General features: G+C 45.0%; 1 protein-coding gene across 1 annotated transcript in view; it reads right to left on the reverse strand.

Moving 5' to 3' along the window:
• LANCL3 (LanC like 3) overlaps window positions 1-21,788 on the reverse strand; it is a 44,156-nt gene extending 22,368 nt beyond the window's left edge. Inside the window, exon 1 of the mRNA XM_034754589.1 lies at window positions 20,876-21,788. Coding sequence (XP_034610480.1) covers window positions 20,876-21,424 — 549 coding nt within the window. The 5' untranslated portion in view covers window positions 21,425-21,788. The remainder of the gene's footprint in view (window positions 1-20,875) is intronic.
• Between the last annotated feature and the right edge of the window lie 203 nt (window positions 21,789-21,991).

Genomic DNA, 21,991 nt, shown 5'->3' on the forward strand with positions numbered 1-21,991 from the left:
AATTGGGATGCATTCACGACCAGTACAGCTACTGGAAAAGTCTGTTAACGTGTCTGGGGATGGGGCGGGAATCCTCCAGGACATCTCCATGAAGCTCTCCTGGAGGTACTCTGAAAGCCTTTGCAGAAGGTTTCTGGGGAGGGCTGCCTTATTTCATCCTCCATGGTAGGACACTTTACCATGCCAAGCCAGTAGCAAGTAGTTGGAATCATTGCAGTACAAAGCATGGCAGCAATTGGTCCTGGGTTTTGGTAGCATTCATGCAACATTCAGTCTTTATCTTTCTGTGTCAGCCTCAGGAGAGTGATATCATTCATGGTCACCTGGTTGAAATAGGGAAATTTTTGTAAGGGAACAGTAATCCCCTCTGTTTGGTGATTCCTGGCACATTAGACCCCGGTCATGCTGGGCTGTTTGCACTTGGCTAAAAGGGATCATCCTGGAGGGGTGTGTGCGTGCGCGCTGCACATCCACCCCAAAACCACAGCCCCTCCTTTTAAACAGCAAACCCAACCGGCATTGGTTGCTATGGGAATGGAGGGTGCTGCAGTTTGAAACCATTCCCACATGTTATGAACGCGGAAGAAGCCAATCCCATGCAGGGCCGGCTCCAGGCACCAGCTTACCAAGCAGGTGCTTGGGGCGGCCACTTCGGAGAGGGGCAGCACGTCCAGCTGTTTGGTGGCAATTCGGCAGACGGTCCCTCACTCCTGCTCAGAGCGAAGGACCTCCCGCCGAATTGCTGCCGCAGATTGCGATCGTGGCTTTTTTGTTTTGTTTTGGTTTTTTTTTGTTTGGCTGCTTGGGGCAGCCAAAACCCTGGAGCCGGCCCTGACCCCACGTACCCTTTGGCTTACCATGGCTGCCTGGAAACCGAATTCTGTTGCCCAGCCATGTGTGATGTGTCACCATACCGGCAGGCGCTCAATATAAAAGCAAAATGCGACCTTGTACCTAAAACACATGTGCGGTCGGCTGTGAATTGCTTGATTCACTGTGAAAGAGTCTCCCTTTTGTTCTCAGAAATGTATCTTCTTAAATTCTACTCTCCCTTTTTCCCCCCTGCAGCTGCAAATGTTTCTATGCTCCCCGTATCAACTCAGTCCATGAGGTTATCGCAGATTAGAAGGTGAAAAAAACCGCACTCGTGATGACATGTTTTCAGAGCTCATGCAGTCCTCCTGCATTGATAGGGCACAGCTGAATGCATGGAGGCATTCAGTGGCAGAGGCCAGGAAAGCATTCAGTGAGTGTGATCGGAACACGAAGGAGGAGATGCTGAAGCTAATGGGGGAGCAAATGGACATGATCAGGCATCTGGTGGAGCTGCAGGGAAGGCAACAAGAGCACAGACCGCCGCTGCAGCCATTGTGTAACCACCAGCCCTCCTCACCAAGTTCCATATCCTCCTCACCCAGATGCCCAAGAATGTGGGGGGCAGCCTCCGGGCACCCAGCCACTCAACTCCAGGGGATGGTCCAAGCAACAGCAGGCTGTGATTCAAACAGCTTTGATTTGTAGTGTTGCTACAATAAGCAATGTAGCCTTGTCCTTCCCTGCTCCCCCATCCCACCCGGGCTACCTTTTACTAGTCAGCATTGTCAGTGATCTCAAGTTTTTTTAAATAAAGAATGAATCGATTCAGAACAATAGTGACTTTATTTCCTGTGCCAGCTGTGGTCAAAGGGGGGCAGGGGGAGTGGCTTACAAGGAAGTACATTCACCAAAGGGGGTGGCTTTGCATCAAGGATAAACACACAACTGTCACACCATAGCCTGGTCAGTCATTAAACTGTTTTTCCAAGCCTCTCTGATGCGTGCTCTTCTAATTGCCCTGGTGTCTGGCTGTTCAAAATTGGCCAACTGGCAATCTGCCTCAAACTCTCGCCCCACCATACATGTCTCACCCTTACTCTCACAGATATTGTGGAGCACACAGCAAGCAGCAATATCAATGGGAATATTGTTTTTGCTGAGGTCTAACCTACTCAGCAAACAGCGCCAGTGCCCCTTTAAATGTCCAAAGGCACATTCTACCACCATTCTGCACTTGCTCAGCCTATAGTTGAACTGGTCTGGGAAGAAAGTCCCTCCTTGCAGCTTTTTGAACAGCCCGGAGTTCCGAAAGATGTGAGCGTCATGCACCTTTCCCAGCCATCCCACGTTGATGTCGGTGAAATGGCCCTTCTGATCCACCAGTGCTTGCAACCCCATTGAGAAGTACCCCTTGCGGTTTATGTACTGTTTGGAAAGGTCCTCTGGTGCCAAGATAGGGATATGGGTTCCATTTATTGCCCCACCACAGTGAGGGAACCCTATTGCAGCAAAGCCAGCCACTATGACCTGCACATTTCCCAGAGTCACTACCCTTCTTAGCAGAAGGTTATTGATTGCCTTGACTACTTGGATCACAGCAGCCCCCTCGGTAGAGTTGCCCATTCCGAATTGATTCCTGATTGACCAGTAGCAGTCAGGCGTTGCAAGCTTCCAAAGGGCTATCACCACACGCTTCTTAACTGTCAGGGCAGGTCTCATCTTGGTATTCCTGCGCTTCAGGGTGGGGGAAAGCAACTCAAAGTTCCATGAAAGTGGCCTTATGCATGCGAAAGTTTTGCAGCCACAAAGAATCGGCATTCCACTGTATTAACATGCCCCAATGCCGCCATGATATCCCAATTGCCACATCCCGTGCTTTCAGGAACATCTGTGTCCATGTCCTTCTCACAATCTTCCTCGTGCTGGCGGCTCCTAGCTAGGCTCTGCACATACTGCAGGATAATGCACAAGCTGTTTACAATGCTCACAAAAGCAGTGTGCAGCTGAGTGGGCTCCATGCTATGGCATCTACACGGATAACCCAGGAAAAAAGGTGAGAAATGATTGTTTGCCGTTGCTTTCAAGGAAGGAGGGGAGACTGACGACATTTACCCAAAACCCCTGAGACAATGTTTTTGCCCCATCAAGCATTGGGAGCTTGACCCAGAATTCCAATGGGCAGCGGGGACTGTGGGATAGCTACCCACAGTGCACCACTCCGTGAGTCGATGCTAGCCACGGTATTGACGACACACTCCACCGACCTAATGCGCTCAGTGGGGACACGCACGATCGACTGTATAAAATCGGATGCTAAAGATCGACTTCTATAAAATTGACCGAATTTTGTAGTGTAGACATGCCCTAAGTAACGGGGTTTAGGAAGACGCTTTCCTTATGGGCAATGCATTCCATGACAACCTTCTGCAGAGTTTCTTGCACCTTCCTCTGAAGCATCTGGCCACACTGTCAGAGACAGGATACTGGACTAGATGAACCAATGGTCTAATCTATTATGGCATTTCTGTAGGGGCAATGTCAGTGTTCCTATGAGTCATATACAGTGTGATCATGATCTCTGTACTGCATGACATATCTGTATATGTAGCCCAAGGTAGCATTGGCCTTCTTGATGCCATACTGCACTGCAAACTCATGCCTATTGGCCTGATTCTCCACAATCTTGCATCTACTATAATTATTCACTCCTACCCAGACTGAGTGCAAAGCACCTGTGAAACATCAGCACTGGTATAAGAGAGCGTAGATTTCATAAACACATTTTTATACCTACCTGGCACAGGTGCAAGTGACTACACAAGGTATAAGGCACCGGCAAATGAGGTTCCAGTATATATTCAGAAGGGCTTTTCCAGCATTACTTGGACATAGGTTTTGCCCTTAATCTGCAACACAGATAGTGTGTATTTTCCCCAGATATAATCAGCACTTTTCAAAATTGAATCTTATTTTATCTCTATTTTTAATCTCTTCTGATCTCATTGTACATTTCCCTCTGTCCTTATGGGTATTTGTTGCTTGTCTCAGCTTAGACGCCAATGCAAGTCTCATCCTGCTTACTGCCTCTTCTGGATCACTAATATGATGACAAATTAAACCAGTCCCAACATCAATCTATAGGAGCCCATTAGAGATCATCCCTCAACTTTACTTATTACATTTATCATTACTTTTTAATATGGTCTTTCAGACAGTTTCCAATCCACATGACGATGCTCATGTCCAAATCAGCTTGGATTCAGTTTTCAAGGAAGATTACATTTGACATGGCATCAAAACCTTTATTAAAATCTAAATAGGGAACATCTACTGCTTTTCCATCCATTACTAATTCTGTTAACAAAAAGTTAAAGTTTGTCTTGCAATATTTATGTATCTATGTAAGTCATGCTGCTTTATATTCACAGTTCTATTATTCTTTAGATATTTATGGAAAGAATGACATCTAGCAGTATATCTAAGTAGTCACTGATGAGGAAGAGGATACCCCCCCGAAAAGGTCTGGTTAAATGAGGTAAGCCACAAAATAAACTCATTCAAAAGTAATAAAATCTTAAGTGAATCATTTTCAGGTGGTGTCAGCAATACGAAGCAAAAACAATAGAAGATACAAATGGCATCGTGCCAATATGGAGTTATTTTGCTTGCTGATTTGCAATTTGTGCCATGCAAATAAGCAATTGAGTAGAAATACCATCAGAAGCTAGGAAAAGAATGCTGATAGGGTAAAGGGGAAAGATTAGATGAAGGTTATACAGTCCTCTAAATCATATGAATTTTAGGCTACTCTTTCACTTCAAACCAGGGATTGGCAACCTTTGGCATGCGGCCCGCCAGGATAAGCCCCCAGCGGGCCGAGCTGGTTTGTTTACCTGCCGCGTCCGCAGGTCTGGCCAATCGCAGCTCCTGCTGGCCGCGCTTCACCGTCCCAGGCCAATGGGGGCGACGGGAAGCAGCGACCAGCACATCCCTCGGCCAGCACTGCTTCCCGCTGCCCCCATTGGTGTGGAGCGGCGAACAGCAGCCAGTGGGAGCCGCGATTGGCCAAACCTGCAGACGGGGCAGGTAAACAAAGCGGCCCGGCCCACCAGGGGGCTTACCCTGGCAGGCCACGTGCCAAAATTGCCAATCCCTGCTCTAAACCATGGTAGAAATTTTGACCGGATGCTAGAGCTAAGCTTTTCCTATGCATAAGTGATACTGACACAGACAATTCTGAAACATAACAGAGCAACAAGAGAGAGTCTTCTGTGGCAAGAAGACTACAACTATGCTCATTAATATAAATATAATTCAAGTCAGTCTCAAATAAAGACAATTCAGACATCATTTATGGTTTGACGCTACCATGCTTCAAGGACAAAATTAGGATCAGGGATTCAATTGAGGAAGAAGAATGGGTGACACCTTTTTAAACATAAATTAGTTAATATGTAGTAGTAAAACAAACTGGAAGGATGGTTTCTCCTTGTTAAATGTTTGAACCTTGCATACAGACAAGGTGAAAGCCTTGTAATTCTTCTCTTTTTGCAACTCACTCTCAGGTGTTAGGGCACAGAAGCCAAGTACACCTTGGGAAAATGAGACCGCTGTGTCAGAAGGTCTGACTCAGGTTTCTATAAACAAACCTCTCGTATTTTACAAGGAAAGAAGGGAGGAAAAGTACCAACCCCAGAACAAGTCACAGCACCACCAGCACTAATACATAATAACCCACTGCATTTATAGATGACCTGTCATCTCAGAATCTAGACGTGCTACCATCATCTCTGCCTACTGATTGCATGGTACTAATTGTCCCGGTAGCACTAAATTCTCTGCTCCACCTCCAGTGGGTTTGTAGTTGGGAGGAAGAAGGCTTTTCCAGCCACTTATGGACATGATGATGACATTTGTGTTTTCTGAGTCACTCCAGGTGAGCCAAGCTACAACTGTTCATTTAAGACATTTCCATTCTGACTCTTCTAAACATTCCAATGCCTACATATTAATGTTTTGATACCCTCTGAAGCCTGTGCTCTACAGGAAAAAAAAAAATCACAATTTCAGACAGCACCACATGACATGCAGGCCTGAATATCTGCTCTGTTGGCTCAGTCCTAAAGCGTGCCAAGTAGATCTGTTTAAAAGTTTTCCATCAACATTTCTTTTTTTTATTAAAAATGGCCCATTTTCCACAAGGAAAATTGCCATTTAATTCTAAATTAACTGTTTTTGGTAAAATTCTTCTCTTGTTGACAAAACAAAAAACTGTTACTTGAGAAATTTTGGTAAAAAACTAAAAAAATCCCACACACATACCTGAATATTTTCCACAAAGTTGCAAACCACATGAAATTATTTCTATCAGAGTTTTTCAGAGAGAATATTTATCATTTTCTGGTCAGTTGTGATGCTCAGCAAAGTGGCCTCAGTCCAGGAAAGCACTTGAGCACAGTTGAACTTGTGAGCAGTCCCATTTTCTGTACCCCTTGCCTGTCATGTGAAATGTATTAAGCTCTTAGGTTTTCACTTTGCAGCACATGGTGCACACACAGCACAAAGGGAAAGAAGCAAACCACAGCAAGCACTAGCATGGCTGCTCAGTATCATTGTTTTTTGCACACTGCCCTTTGCCAAGTGAAACTTACCAAAAAGTCTGGTCAATTTCAATTTGCAGGTCTGCTGCACAGTCACCACAGTGGACTGGAGCAATGCAAAGGAAAACCTTGACCATGGAATGAGAAAGATTATCACAAATGGGAAGGAAGCAGAGGCTAGAGATTGATGAAGGAGAAAAAGAGAGGTACAGAAAAAAAACAAATGAAAAATGCATGAGGCACCAGGCCAGGCATGGTGTGGAAGTGCAGACAAGAGGCAAATGGATCAATCAAGAACCAGGAGGGAAATGCTGCTCCAGCCAGACAAGAAAGACAGACAGATTCACAAATCACACAGAGACAAAGCAAATTTGTTCTTTTTTTTCCAGGACCACAAAGAAGAGGAAGAACAATTTATGAATAAAATAGAAAGAAGAGTATGTGTGTGTAAATATATGTTAGTGTGTCTTGGCAGCACCTAGTCTCCAGTTACCGTCATTGTTTCCCCCTTCCCTGCATTTGCCCTATGCAATTAGAATGTTAAATAGTCGTGCAGTCTCCATAACCCTAGTTGTCCCTTTCTATCAATCACATGCTTAGCGCTCAGAAAGAAAAGAAAAAAAGTCTCCTCACCTTGTTTATTATCATACAACCTGCAGTCCAACCCAAACAAAAGTCTTGCAGCCCTCCCCAAGATCCATAGTTCTAGTCCTTTTGGCCCTTCCAAGTGCACTGAAGGGAAAACCCTGGGATTTTCCTGTCCTCTTGTATCAGAGGCTACAGCCCTGAAGCAGGGCCAGGGTCTGTTGTCCTTGTAGTTTTCTCTTCTTAGTTTCTCAGATAAAGTCCTTCACAGACTCCATTCCCACCAGGCTGCAACCTAAGCTTCTGAGGCAAGCTACCACGCAGGTCTCATCTCTCCCAAAGTGAGCAACAGCCTGCCTCTTCAATATACCCTCCCCCCATGCTTGAATGCGGTTCACATGCTCAGTCACATGGTCCTTCCCAGTCAATCCCAAGGGACAAAACTCATCGTAGGTGGGACCCTGCACCTTCACTCCTCTTAAAGGCCCATCTCACCCTGTGACAATGCCCCTTTTATTGCAAATAATTAATTTGCTGATTTCTTGTGTACAGCAACAAATAAACTTAGAGAAGAAGATTTGAGGGAGGGAAGGAATAGACTGGGAGATTTGGAGAAAGGAGGATAAGGCTATGTCTACACTTAAAATGCTACAGTAGCTGCACCACTGTAGCGCTTCAGCGCAGACAGTATCTATGTCAACGAGAGGGGTTCTCCCATTGGTGTAGGTAATCCACTGCCTCGAAAGGTGGTAGCTAGATCGACGGAAGAATTCTTCCATTGACCTAGCACTGTCTACGCTGGGGGTTAGGTCAGTATAGCTACATCTTTCAGGGGAGTGGACTTTTCGCACCCCTAAGAGATGTAGCTATACAGATGTAAGTTCCTAGTGTAGACCAGGCCTAAGAGAATAAGTTGTGTTTGGGAAGCTGGAGGAGGGGAATTTTGAGGCGAGAGAGAACGAACACTATTGGCAGGGAAGGATTCCGGAAGGAGATATGAGAGACAGGGTTTGGGGAGAGGGAGAAAAGAAAAAAGTAGAGTACATTTGAAAAAGGAGAAGAGATTGGAGGAATTTGGGAAGGGGCACCAGGGAAAGTAAGGAAAGAATGAAGAGCTTGGAGGTGAGAAGAAGAGAGTGAGATGAGTTTGGAGAAAGGGTTCGTAGACATGGGGAAGGGTGTGAGTGGGGCTTAGAGAGTTTAATTTAGTATAATCTACCCCTTCTTTTGGCCCTCCTTGGAGTTCAAGTCACACTAACTTAGAATCCCTTAGACTCTGGGGAAGAAATTCAGAGGTCACATGTAATGGGTGTATGTCAAGAGTCTAAATTGATCATCTAAAAAATGCAAGTTTCAGTATTTTAGATTCCCTTAGACTTAACTCTGAATTTGACCCTAACTATTTGCTATGTGTTTTTGTTTTTTTAACTCTACCACTAAATAGTAAATTTTAAAAAATAAGTGACCACTTTTGTAATACTTATGGATCAAAAATACTACAAAGTCATCCCTAGTATAACTCCATTTAGGTTTTGTCTTCTGGTTCTGTAGCAGTTAAACAAATATTATTCACACAGACTTTGATGACATCATCACCACTGTTCAAACAGTGATGGGCCAGTATGAGAAAGCTCTAGATCAAAATTAATATTGATTCAAGCTCTCTAAGAACAGGAAAAAACAAAATCAATACTTAGTTCAAGATGCAGAGGAAAGTCTTTTTTGCTGTTTTGTCAGTTAAGAATTTTTCAGATGCTTTTGTACCTGAAGATTTTGCATCTGATTTGAATTTAAAATATTGAATTTGCCATATTAGGCCCCCATCAACACTACAAATGCAACTACAAGTGATTAGCTCCTGAGACAAGAAAGCAGTATAATTCCCATTTTATAGATGGGAAGCCTAAGCATACAAAGATTAAGGACTAGCCTTTCAAAGGTGCTGGGCACTGATGCTCCCATTAATTAAAACTGGAGCATAGATGACTTGTTCAAGGTCACATGCGTCTCTAGCAAAGTCAGTAATTAAACCCACATCTCCTGAGTCTCAGTCCAGTGCCTTTACTACAAGATCATCCTTGCGTCTATGAGAACGCAATTCTAATGACCCTAATACTACCTCTGATTATGCTGGACTATGCTGCTAGACACTTTCAAAAAGATAGAATTATTTCTGCTGACTCATGCTGGCAGGTGGGTCCTACTAGTTTATCCAGGATATACAGGGCATCCCTCTTTGAGGGAGAAGGACCTAGAGGCAGGAACAGAAGGGTCCTCCAGAACAAACCATATAAACAATGGGTCTGGGGAGTGCTTACACTGAGGCCTGGGAGGAACTCCACTTATTTACCTCCTGTTTTAGTTTATAGTGGGGCCAGGATGACATATCATGACAAGCTGTCATGATACAGTACTCCAACCAAGTTCTATAAAATATGTTGTCCCATCTTACTACAAAGAAAGTAAAGTGTTACAACACAGATGCCCTGAATTGCGCCGGACAAACCTGGATTGGCTCAGTCAGCACTGTACGATAGACAGGCTCTTAATCAATCAGCTTTGCCAAGTCAAGTAATAAAGAAGCTTACATGAGCATTCAGGAAACAAAAGTAAGGAGATTTCAAATAGGCCAAATAATCAAAGAAGCTTCTTGAGTTGTAGAAGTTGGTAAATTGTAATTTTGCATACCAGTCTACAGCTTTTATGGTTATGATTCCCTTGTTATACTTCATATATTTGCCCAGCATCACTTACTTGTAAGTGGGGTACTTAGATGGCACAATTTTAACTACTAGTATTAGGGAAGTAAACTGCAGAATACCACCAGTGCAGAACACTGAACACCCACCATTTGCCACTAAATGATGCACTGACTAAATAATCTCTTTATGCTTTTTCTATCCCCAGGCCCAAATATTCTTAAGAATGGCTTCTACTTCCTGTGCATCAAAATCTAAGCATGACCATGCTTACATTTCCTGACTGCAGTGCACTAGGGACTGAATCACTACTCTCAAGTGTACTAGTTACAATTAAACCCCTGACCTGTAAAGCCACTGAGTTAGCGAGGGAAGACATGAAGAGCTAAATCAGCCATACCAGATGGCTAAATGCCTTGAACAGCTAGAGGGTGTATTTAAAATTCACTGTCATGATTCAAACTTTTTATTTTTGTTGGTCAGAAATGCTATCTGACAGTCAGTTAATCTTGTTCCCAATGCATTGCTCTTCAGCAAGAGATACTAAACCGTTAATATCAGGGATGCTGAGCAACTGTAAGAAGAATTAATTTATACTTCTTCTCTCATACACCACAGTATTCTGACCTGAGAAACAGCAAATGACTCAGCAACAGCTTGGATTGCTATTAAGATACTTTATGATATATTTGTCTACACTGAAACAGCTATTCCAATTCTTTTGCCACTGCTACTCAGACGAAAAATAATCAGGTCAGTAATTACAACCTGAAAATAATCTTACACTACAGATATGAAATAACTGCCTTTGGGGGAATATTTTAATTGTATTCCATCTTGCTGGACTGTACTTGAAGTTATGTCTCACCACACAATGTTACGTCCCATTCCCATCAACATTCAAAGTATCTCGTGACAGATTCAGATGAAAAGGCAATATGACATATAGCTGCATCAGAAATTGTCACCTGATTGAATACACCGTTATTCTGATACAAAAAGTTATATTCAAATCAGCTGGAAAACAAGCTCCCAATTTATGGTGGATGCCTTAAACAATGTGACTACATACCTCATCTGTTGCAATAACCTCACAACAGCAATGTAGGCCCATGGAATCAGGAGACTTAACTATTTGAAATCCCTCCCAGTTGCTTCCAGCACACCACCTCCACCACTTGCAGATAGTGCTAAACTCAGCAGCATCCCTGTTCGCTGGAGTGAGGAGCCGTGAGCACATTGCACCTGCTCTTACTCCTGGGGGAATTCTGGCCAAAAAAAATAAAAATTATCTTCCAACAAATTAAAAATTCTGCATACAATATTTTAAAATTCTGCATTTTTCGTTTGTCAGAATAATACAATATAATCACACCAGTTTCAATTATTTTGGTAATTTATTTCAAAATACCTGTCAGCAAGTATGTCTGTACCAATGTAGACAACAAAAAAGATTTGGGAAATGTTTTTTGACAAATAGGTTCCTTACTAGGCATATTAATACAGAACTTTGAGTAATAATTTATTTAAACTACAATACAGAACCGTATTTCTGACAAAGGCTTGGGGGAACCAGGTTTAATGGAGGAGCTGAGGGACAGGGAAGTAATTGCTGAGAAGGAGCCTGGGAGTGAACCTGGAGGGTTGTTGGTTGTGGGTGGGAGAAGTATGGAACAGGGGTTTTTTGGGGAGAGATGGGGGGGGGAAAATGATTGTTAGGAGTTGGGGAGCCTCCCCCATGCAGACCCTGTCCCCATATATACCTTCACCCCCTCTCCTCATCCCCATGTGTCCCTGTACCCCCATTCAGCCACCTCCCCCCGTCCCCATGTGGCCTTGCCCCTCCCTACCCACATATGGCGCTGCACCCCAATTCCCATTCAGCCCCTGCCCCAGTCTATCCCCACATTAGCCCTTCTGACCCCCAGTCTATGTGACCCTCCAGCAGCCCCGTATGCCCCGCTCTGTCTCCTCCATATCCTGTGCCTCCTCACCTCGCCCTGCGGGCAGGGTGTTGTGAGGAACACAGCCTCTCCTTCTCCCTATCAGCGGCTGGCTGCTCCAGGCTGTGAGATGGCTGCCCTCTGTTCAGGTGCCACAGCAGCCCCTGGTGGACAAAAGGCATAACTGCAGTGTCTCTCTGGCAGAATGTATTTTCTACGGAGAAAAAAAATCTGTGGGGAACATGAATTCTGCATGTGTGCAATGGCACAGAATTCCCCCAGAAGTAAATCTGCATTCTTTATACTAGCTGCCTATACAGTGGGACTGATTTTAAGCCAGCCCTGTTGAATTAACAGAGAGGAAGCTGGCCCTGTTGGTTAAATAGGGAGGAATCTCTATATCTGAGACCTCCGAGTCATGGTTAAGGCTATGATTTAGTCATGGGTATTTTTAGTACAAATCATGGACAGGTCACGGGCAATAAACAAAAATTCATGGCCTGTGACCTGTCCATGACTTATACTAAAAATACCTGTGATTAAATCTTGGAGGGGGGAGGGTTGCGCTGGAGGGACATGGGGGGGGCTGCTGCTCAGAGGGGAAATCTGGGGAGGCACTGCTGAGGGGGCTGTCTGGGTCCGGATGGCCAGGGACTGCTGCCCGGGGCCACGGACTGCAGCTGCTCCAGCCACGCTGTGACCGCTGCCGGAGCAGCGGCTGGTGTGGCCGTCCCCAGGGTCGCTCCAGCAGTGGCTGGTATGGCTGTCCTGGGAACCACGTGAGCAGTTGGCCCTGGATCCAGCTGCTTGGGCAGCTGTGGAGTCAGCCACCCTGGCCCCTGCAGAAGTCATGGAAGTGACTTCTGTGACCTCCAGGACAGATACGGAACCCTAGTCATGGTACATATCTGTGCTCAGATCCACCCATAGTTCAAGGGTTCTAATGTTGAATCTTAGATTCCTATAACAACTCTACATGTATAGCACTCAGTCCCCTGGAATACCTGGCTCAATTCATCTCTTCTCACTTTTAAAACATCTGAAAGTGTTACTTTTTCAGAAAATGTTTTCGTTTGTATTCACTGTTGGGCCCTATGGCAGACACCAGTCCTTTCCTGTTCCCTTTTTTACTGGCAGTACATCCTTTGGCTTTTTAATCCTCATTTATATGGCTTGGTTTGTGATGGTTTTTAACTGCATTGTACTTTAAATTATTCATGCAACACCTTGAGTGCCTAGAGAGGGGTTAGTACATTATATATAACGTAGCATGTATGTAAAATGAAAAATGTCGATGTTAGAAGGAGTATAGTGATCACCATTAAAAAGTCAATATTTGCCAACTGACACCAGAGTTATCATGGTTATTTCCTGTAAGCAGAATCTGTGGCTGCTCAGATACCACTGTGTGTAAATGCTGACAATAATAGTGACTTCTCCATGTGTATCTGTGTACTTGTGTGAAGAGAAAATGGTGACAGGAGGGCAAACAAGAAAAGAGAAAAAAGAACCAGTGGAGACAATTGAAGAGGCAGTAAATCACAGACTGTAAATTGCCCTGGGGATCCACACGAACATTGTGTGTAAGGAAACCATTGAGGTTTTGGACCGGTGAGCTAGTAATTAGACCAAAGGATGAAGTTCAGCAACAATGGCCTAGGGTGATCAGATTTGCAAGGTGAGAAAACAGGACACCTTTCCTTGTGGGGGGGGAGAAAAAGAATGAGAGCTTTACTGGAGGTGGGTTCAGCGGAGGGATAGAAGGGTTTTGGAACTTTGGGAGGCGGGAAGAAAGAGGTCTACTTCTTCTCCTCTTCTTCAGACAAGCAACCCTCCTTCCTATCCAACCATCGCCTCTTTCTCAATAAAATCCTGGACAGATAAAGTTAAAATAAAAGGTAGAGTTGGAGAAAACAATGATTGCTAGAGCTGACTGAAAAATGGGACATTTTTCATTAACATTTTCATTTAAAATTTGACCCTGTTTTTGTCAAAAAAATATTTTTCTAGCAGCTCTAGGATTTACCTCTCTAACTGTACCTCTGGGGGTGAGGGGTTCTCACAGTCCCAGCCCTTATACTGTATTTTCTAGCCTCTGGGCTAGATTCTTAACTGATGTGAATTAGCATAGCCCCCACTGCCACCAGTGGATTTATGCCAACTCACACCAGCTAAGAATCTTGCAAGAGGACCTGCTTTCATTCATTTAAACTGTACCCTGCTCCAAGTTCTATTTTATTTCTTGCTCTTATTCTCTTTCTCTCTGAATTCTACTCCGTGTGGGATATTGGTTCTTGTATATTTATCCTGTTTTGCTGTTTCTTTCTCACTTTTTCTCTGCTCTTTTCTTCTCCCCACTCTATCCTTCCATCTATCCCCGCCCTTCTTCTCACCTCCCATTTCTCCCTCCCATCTCTCTCTCACACTCTCTGCTACATTCTCTCTCTCTCTCTCACACACACACACACACTCATTTGCACTGTTTAATTTCCTAACCTTGGACCCATTCTGTTCCCTAAGACAGGATGAAACTTCATGTAGTGAGGAAAATCAGGCCAAAACACTGCATTCACATTAGTGTTTAACAAGGAGCGGTACATAGGGGTAACAAATAGCGCTATATAAAGAAGTATTATAATGGCAAAGGACTTTCTTACAAAAAATTGTCATATAAGAATTTGGGAAATTGGAGACAGTTACTTTGTATGTTGCTCCCTAAGAAACTGCTTAAATTACTGCATCAAAGTGATCATAAATTTCTGATAATCTGAACAACAGTAGTATGAGCACCTCAGGCTAGCTTGAGTCAAAGTTCCTTGGATTCAAATGTTTTGCTGGCACTGGATGCATATAGGGACCGCTTACCACCCAGGCATACATGTAAAAGTCTCCAGAGCCGGGTTCAGACTCATCTTGACAAACACACCCATGCCCTGACCCCATATGCCTGCAATATCTCTAAGTGTTTGCACAGTGGCTTGCCATTAAAGGTGACATGGTACAGGTAAAGCTCATTTTAAAAGGACTTTTTAGCCTTGCTCACTGATTATTCCAGGACTAAGTTTTGCCTTTGTATTACATGTAACAATACAGCACATCTTCCTCCAACCCTTTCTGATGTATTCTGTCAGATGGATCTCTGCTCCCTCTGCACTGTTTCCCATGAGATGGGGAGGAAGGCAGGCAAGCTCACAGCCATTGTTGTTCCACTCCATCCCCTAGGCTGGGAACATAACACTCAGCTATGCACAGGAGAGGAATACTTTGCATGCAACAGCCGCCCCTCTAGCAGTTTAAGGAGTGACACTGGCTGATTTTAAAGAGAGACAGAACAGTTCTCCATGATGATGTATTTGTTGAGTGACAGTGTGCTAGACTCAGAGGAACAGTATCCATAGCATAGGCCCTCCAAGATGTGGAGTTAGAAGAAGAAGGGTGGAAATGTAGGGCTCCACTCTGGATACAGGAGACTTCTTTTGGGGGGAAAAAACAGTAACTATCTGTTAAATATGACTTTGTAATTTGGATTATTCATAAACTCAGTTGCTTCTTCAGCTAAAAGACAGTGGAGTACAGACACATTTTTTTCAACAGCATAAAGAAATATATAGACACCTGACATCACTTTTGTGTGAGATTCTCCTTTTATAATACAAGAATGTATGCCCCAGGATATCAGACAGACAAGGTGGATGAGATAATATTGGACCAAACAGAAGTCTGTCCAATGAAAGATACTACCTCACTGACCCTGTTTCTGTAATAAACAAATGTCAGATTACTATAATTCTTCAAGATATCAGCTATCAAAATCCTTATTACTACTGGATGTGAGATTGTCTGTGTGCCTTACAACCTTGTGTGTCAATCAAATATCCAATCCTGAATGACTGTGCTGTGAGATCCGTGTATGACAAAAGCATTTCACTGGTAGCAATAGATTTGAAGATCAACATTATCAAAACAAAATTCTGCCTTTTATATTTAAAGCAGATAATGAAGTTTTCACACATGCTGACTTGCACCTGTGATACCACTGAGATTTTTGAAGTTTATCTAACATTAGACATGTATCCCAATCTCAGAATTTGCATCCTGATTTTGAAGAAGTGTGGCTTTGTTTTGGTCCATTATAGAGATAGGGATCAGTTCTGAAACTCATACCTGAACTGCATTCTGATCTGAACACCCACCCTTCAGATCCAGGGGATTTGTTTAGGCCTATTTGTATGTTAGACCTCCCACTTTAAACTCTCAGTTTAACTTCACTAATAAAAAAACATTTAAATTTAAAATCTAGTCTAAATAGGTGCACTGGAAAAATCAGGGAGAGGGGAGAGCATATGTTTCAGGGGACTAGTGTGGGAGGGAAAGCCCTTCACCTCTGTAGGTACCTGCCTTAAAACCAATCCTAGTCCATGTGACCAAAAATCGACATCAAAAGGTGTGTAGTAGCCTGTATGAAATGAGCGATGATTGAAGTATTGTTACAACAACTGTCCAGAAAACCACCACAATACTTTACAGTACTTAGCAGTCTAAGCAAAGAGTAAATATTGAATGAGCATGGAAACTGAATCAACCCCTGACCTCAAAATTAGTTAGATCAGAATTGAGTTACATTAGAAGAGCAGTGTGGGGAAGGTCTGCACAACAGGGGCCCATTCTGTATCTCTTATGAAGACAAATGGATGATGACAGACTCCAGAGTGATCCATCCAAGATCTTTCAAAATCCTTACATTCACTATAAACACATTTGTATTTAATTTTTAACAGTCATAGACCTGTGGATCCCAGGAATGTTTAAGAACAGAGCAAAAGGAGTGGGGAATGGAGGGGGGGGGTGAGAACGAAAGATGTGAACAGAAGGGTGCAAACAGAAACTCTTAAATTCTGGGTACACAAAGAGTCTGTGGAAGGAGGTAGACCAGCAAGAGATGCCTGGGGAATTGGAGAAGAGTAGCAGAAACAGCTTTTTCACTACACTGACTACTTTGTAAACCACTTTGAGGTCTACTGATGAAAAGCACTATATAAGAATGAGGTATTATTTCAGATCATATAACATGCAGTTTGATTCATTCATGGAGTACACTGGACTCTGCCCCAGCAGCAGAAAGTTCACCCAGATATGGGTTTGAGGAAGCAAAAGACTTCTGCAACCTCTGCACCACTGGGGGACCTTTGGCCAGCCAAACCAGCCCCAGAAATGGATGGTTCAGACCAGGGAAGTGATGTGGCTATGTTGCTCAGAGAAAATGCTGATTAAGCCTCTTCCCATAGGATTCCTATGGTGCCTCAAAAGCAGTTTAGAGCCACCACCCCATTGTGGAAATCTCGGGAGAGGGCAAAAGCACAAACCCTGCTTGTTTTCTTTCATAACATACTGCTATAGGTCGCTACTGTCACTTCTGGTACCCCCCACTGCCAGTGTAGGTTAATCAAGTCAGTAGATGTTACAAGTGTACAGATTATTGAGAGAAAACCTCAAGCTATTTTAAAAGGCTGTAAAAAATCTCAAGGGGTTGGTAACACAACAATCTGTATTTCTTTGTCCTTTCCTCTATCTTCTGATAGTGACAATGACACCACTAAAAGAAGGTATAGGGGAATAAGCCAGATCAGCTAGTGGCATGCCTCCTAAATAGGGAAATGGACAGAAACATCACCACAATAAAAGGAAAGGAGGGGAAAATGTTATATCATTAATAGAAGGAATACAAACAACAGTTTAATGGACTTTTACCACTGTTTCCATGGGCATCTGTGGGGACACATGCATTCTGTGGGATATCTAACTACTGAAGAAGCATAAAAGGTGTGCAGAATTGGAAAAACTGATTTATTTTTATTAAAAAAACATGAGACTCAGTATGCCCTCTCACCTGGTATGTTACCTGCCAGGTGGGAAGGGATTATTTTTTTTCTTGAAACAAGACAAGCAATGCAATGACTATGGGAAAGTCACTAAGCACAAACTATCGAGAACTAACATCACTAGTGGGCAATTAATGTAAATCACTAGACAGGCAAATAAAAGTACTGCCCCAAGGGGGAAATTGCATATCCTGGTTTTCACCAGGTTCAAAAGGCCCAAACAACACAGAACTAAGACTTGTATAAAATGGGCAGCCTGCTACAGAGATGGGGTCACTCTCACTCAAAGTACTGATTTGACTCTGGGACCAAGAAGGACCGACCTTACAAAAGGGATTTGAAGGACTTTGAAACCTACCAGGGTTTTCATGTGGAATGACACCTGGAAAGGCACTTGCATATAAGCTGTTTATTGTTTTCAAGATATGTTTTCTTTGGAGTGCTTTTGTTCTAAATAAAATACTTTGCTTTATGAAGGCTGGTTGGTTAACCCTGGCGTAGCCCCTGGGAAAGAACAGGACAGCGAGTGCGGAACTAAACATGGTGAATGGCAGGAGCAACTGCAGCCTATACTCTAGCTGCAGGGAAGGGACCGCTAGTTCCCATACCAAGAAAGGTCTCAGGCCTTTAGCCATTTAATGGCCCCGATTCAATGTAAGGGACGAATTTCACTGTGCTATCAATGTTTACTTGGCAGCCTCAAGCAAATAAACTTGGGAAATAAGAAAACATTCTGCAACAAGTCAACAGTGAGATTGTGCATAATCAGATTATGGGAGGTAGTGTTTTGTAGTGTTTAAAGCAAGGACACATTGTTTCTATTTCTGAACACCACTGACTCACTGTGTGTCCTTGGGTAACAAGTGACATGTAACTGCTCTGTGCCTCAGTTTCCTCATTTGTAAAATACTACAGGATCTGGCCCTAGGATGTGTTTGCTAAAATATTCCTTAGCAGGATGGGAACTTTGGTTAGCAAACATAAATTATATCAGCATAGTATATACTGCAGGCTAAGGTTACTTTACTTATTTTAAAGGGTGGCTTTAGTTATTTTACTTCTTTTTTTCCCCTTTCAACATTAGTGAAAAATTAGGACTCGGTATTGGGGTAAGTAAAATTATAATGTGGGAGGAAGCACAGTTTAGTGGTAAAAGCACAGACAAGGAGTCATGAGATTTGGATTCTATTTCCAGTCCTGTCACACATTCGCTCCGTGACTTTTGGCATGTGACCCTACCTGTGTCTCATCTGTTAAATGGAGACCACAACATATACATACTTCACTGGGCTCTTGTGAGGCTTCACTCCGTAGGGCCAGGCAGACTGAGCTTGGACTTTCAGCAAGTGCTGTTCATCTCCTTGCATTATCCCACACAAGAGCCCAGTACAACTGCAGTCTCCAAACTCAACAGAGGGTAGTGACTGCTCCCTGCTTGCACTCTAAGAGCACAGTCAGACCTAAGGGAAAAATAAGTGCAAGAGCCCCGTTCATTGATCCACACCGTACAGAACAGCTGACCCATCACAAAGATAGAAGAAACCCTATACCATCATAAGCACAGGTATGAGCAGTGTGCACATTCCCATTGTGCACCCTGAAGCTCCAGAATGTCTTGTACCTTTCTGAGGCACGATCCCTCCTGGGTCCCCCCAGCGTGGTACTGCCCTGTGCTGCACCCAGTATTGTGCTGTGCCTACAAACCACTCTTTGGCCCTGTATATGGCATCCTCAGATGGAAGGTGCTATAGAAGTGCACAGTATTATTGTTGTTAAATATCTCTGGTTAATAAGTGGTACAAGAACAAAAAATAACATTTAAACATGTACAGTATACTACAGTACGTGTCTCTTATTGTAAGAATTTTCAATCAAAAAATTCAATTGGCTTAACATTCTTGTTGCCTTTAATGGCTGCTTAATTATGCTGATGTCCCTTGAATCCTCCATTGTGTGAATTTCCTTGAACTGCCACTGCAGTGACTGGTATAGGATAAGGCAGGATTGCTCATGTTTACATTTTATTTCGCAGTAGTTGTTTCGTCTCCCAGGAGAAAAAAAGCCAGAGCATAGAAAAAAACAAAAACAAAAATCAGACCTCACCAGAGGACTGGAAAAAGAATTTAACAAATATCTGTTTAGATACAATACTGACTACTCTCTGACAAGCTTTATTGCAAATGGGAATTATTATTATTTATTCAGTGGCAACTGTGAGTCCTGAGCAGTGGTCAGGATAAAGTCCAAAGCCCACCAAACTCTCATGACCTTTTACACCAGTAGAGGATCTGCCGCCAGGTAAAATGCTATTTCTGTTCAAGTCAATGGCAAAGACAATCACAATTACACCCTAGCTTTTCAAAAACTCATCTCCCATTTTGACACCAAAATAAATTGCCAGCATTTGCAAATTGGATTCTGAGCTCTTTGGAAAAGTCTCACAATTGGAGCGACTGAGCCTTTTCAATTCTGAGTGTTTTTGAAAATCTGGCCCAGACAATCCAAAGTATATCATTGCTAATTATCATAACTATTATTATTCCATATAAATCAACATACTGTTTTAATATCTGCTTCATATTATGAATACCTTCCCTGAGAAGCCCAAAGTAATTCCTGCAGTTCATTCAACACCCAGGTATTCCCCTCCCCGCAAATGATCAGGACCTGCATTGTGAAGGCAGGTTTCAGAGTAGCAGCCGTGTTAGTCTGTATCCGCAAAAAGAACAGGAGTACTTGTGGCACCTTAGAGACTAACAAATTTATTAGAGCATAAGCTTTCGTGGGCTACTGCATCCGAAGAAGTGGGCAGTAGCCCACGAAAGCTTATGTTCTAATACATTTGTTAGTCTCTAAGGTGCCACAAGTACTCCTGTTCTTTCCAGTTAGTTTTCCAAAATGCTGCATCCTTATTCTAGGCTGCCTTTAAACCAGGGACACAAAGGGCAAAGGCTCCTGAGATATAGCCCATGCCCTCACTTTGGAAAAGATTCGGAGTTTTGGGTGACAGTCCAACAGCCATTCAGTAAAAACCGATTGACTTTGGCATCCTCGACGGGAAACAAGGGACTCCCATCCACAGCCCCAGGCCTGGTGGAAGTGGGTCCTGTTGGTAGCTCCAGACCCTGCCTGCAAGGGACGCTGACTGAAGTGACCGTGGAGCTGGTTGACAGGCGCCTTCTCTCGGGGAGGGACCAAGCCTGACATCGGGGGGTTCCCTGGCTAGGAGGACCCGGCCCAACAACAGCCAGAGCCCAGCGCTAGTGCGAGCCCCCCACGCCTCCCCTGCCAGCGCCCTGCCCGGGCTAAGCCCAGCCCGCCGGGAAAGGGGCCAGCGGCCCGGCTGCCTTTACCTCCATGCCCAGCTTCTGCTTGAGCACCAGGGCGGCGCACAGGTAGCCGGCCCGGCCCACGAAGAGCTCGTCGGAGCCGCACTCCAGGAAGGTGACGGGGGCGCAGATCTGGCTCAGCTCCCGGAACCGGCCCAGCAGCCGGCCGAAGTCGGGCAGCCCCAGGGCTTGGTAGACGAGCGCGGCCACCGCGTAGACCCCGGCCCCGCCGAGCAGGAAGGCGGCCCGCGTGTCGGCGTCCGGCTCGCCCCACTCCTCCTCGGAGCGCACGCAGGCGTCGATGAGGCGCCGGGCCGCCCGCAGGTAGGTGTCCCGGGCCGGGGCCAGGAGCGGGCAGCGCGCGGCGTGGTACAGCATGTAGGCCACCCCGGCCAGCCCGCCGTACAGGCCGCCCCCCGCCGCCGCCGCGCCGCCCTCCAGCGGGGGCACCTGCTGCAGGATGCGCTCGATGGTGGAGGCGACCCAGGGCACCACCGCCTCGTGGCGCTGCCCGGCCGGCAGGCTGCCCGCGTAGTCATCGAAGCGGTTGGCGAAGCAGCGCTTGCTCTCCATGCCCCCGCCGGGCCGGGCTGCGAAGGGGGCGCAGGGACGCGGCTTCCTCTTCGGTGCCTTGGAGGAGCTGGGCGAGCAGCCCGCGGCGGCGGCGGCTGCACCGAAATCGGAGCGGGGGTTTGATCAAGAGTAAAAGTCCGTCCCCGCAGCGGAGCGTTGCTCCCTTCGCGAGCCGATTGCCGGGGCTGGCTCCAGCCTTGGTTTAAATGGCTCAGAGAAACCCCGCCGCTGCCTACTGCTGCTGCTCGCCCAGAGAGAGCATCTGCGCCTCGCCCCGGCCCCGCCAACCTGCTGTCGTCCTTGGCTGCAGATGCGGCTGTCAAGCGGGAGGGCGCATCACCTGCCGGAGCCTCCCCCCGCACCCCTAGCGGAGGGCGGGCGAGGAGAGAGGAGGGAGGCCAGTGGAAGGCTGCAGCCCCGAGCTGACCCCGCTCAGCGCTTCCCCACACAGGCAAAGAAAGCGGAGCGTGGCTTGTATGGATCCAGCCCTACAGCCTGGCTAACACAAATGCAGGAGGATGGCCGTTCTTTTCTTCTTTCCTGCTCCTAACAGGCCTGTGGATAATC

The sequence above is a fragment of the Trachemys scripta genome, chromosome 1 (genome assembly GCF_013100865.1).
Source record: "Trachemys scripta elegans isolate TJP31775 chromosome 1, CAS_Tse_1.0, whole genome shotgun sequence".
Classification (NCBI taxonomy): domain Eukaryota; kingdom Metazoa; phylum Chordata; order Testudines; family Emydidae; genus Trachemys; species Trachemys scripta.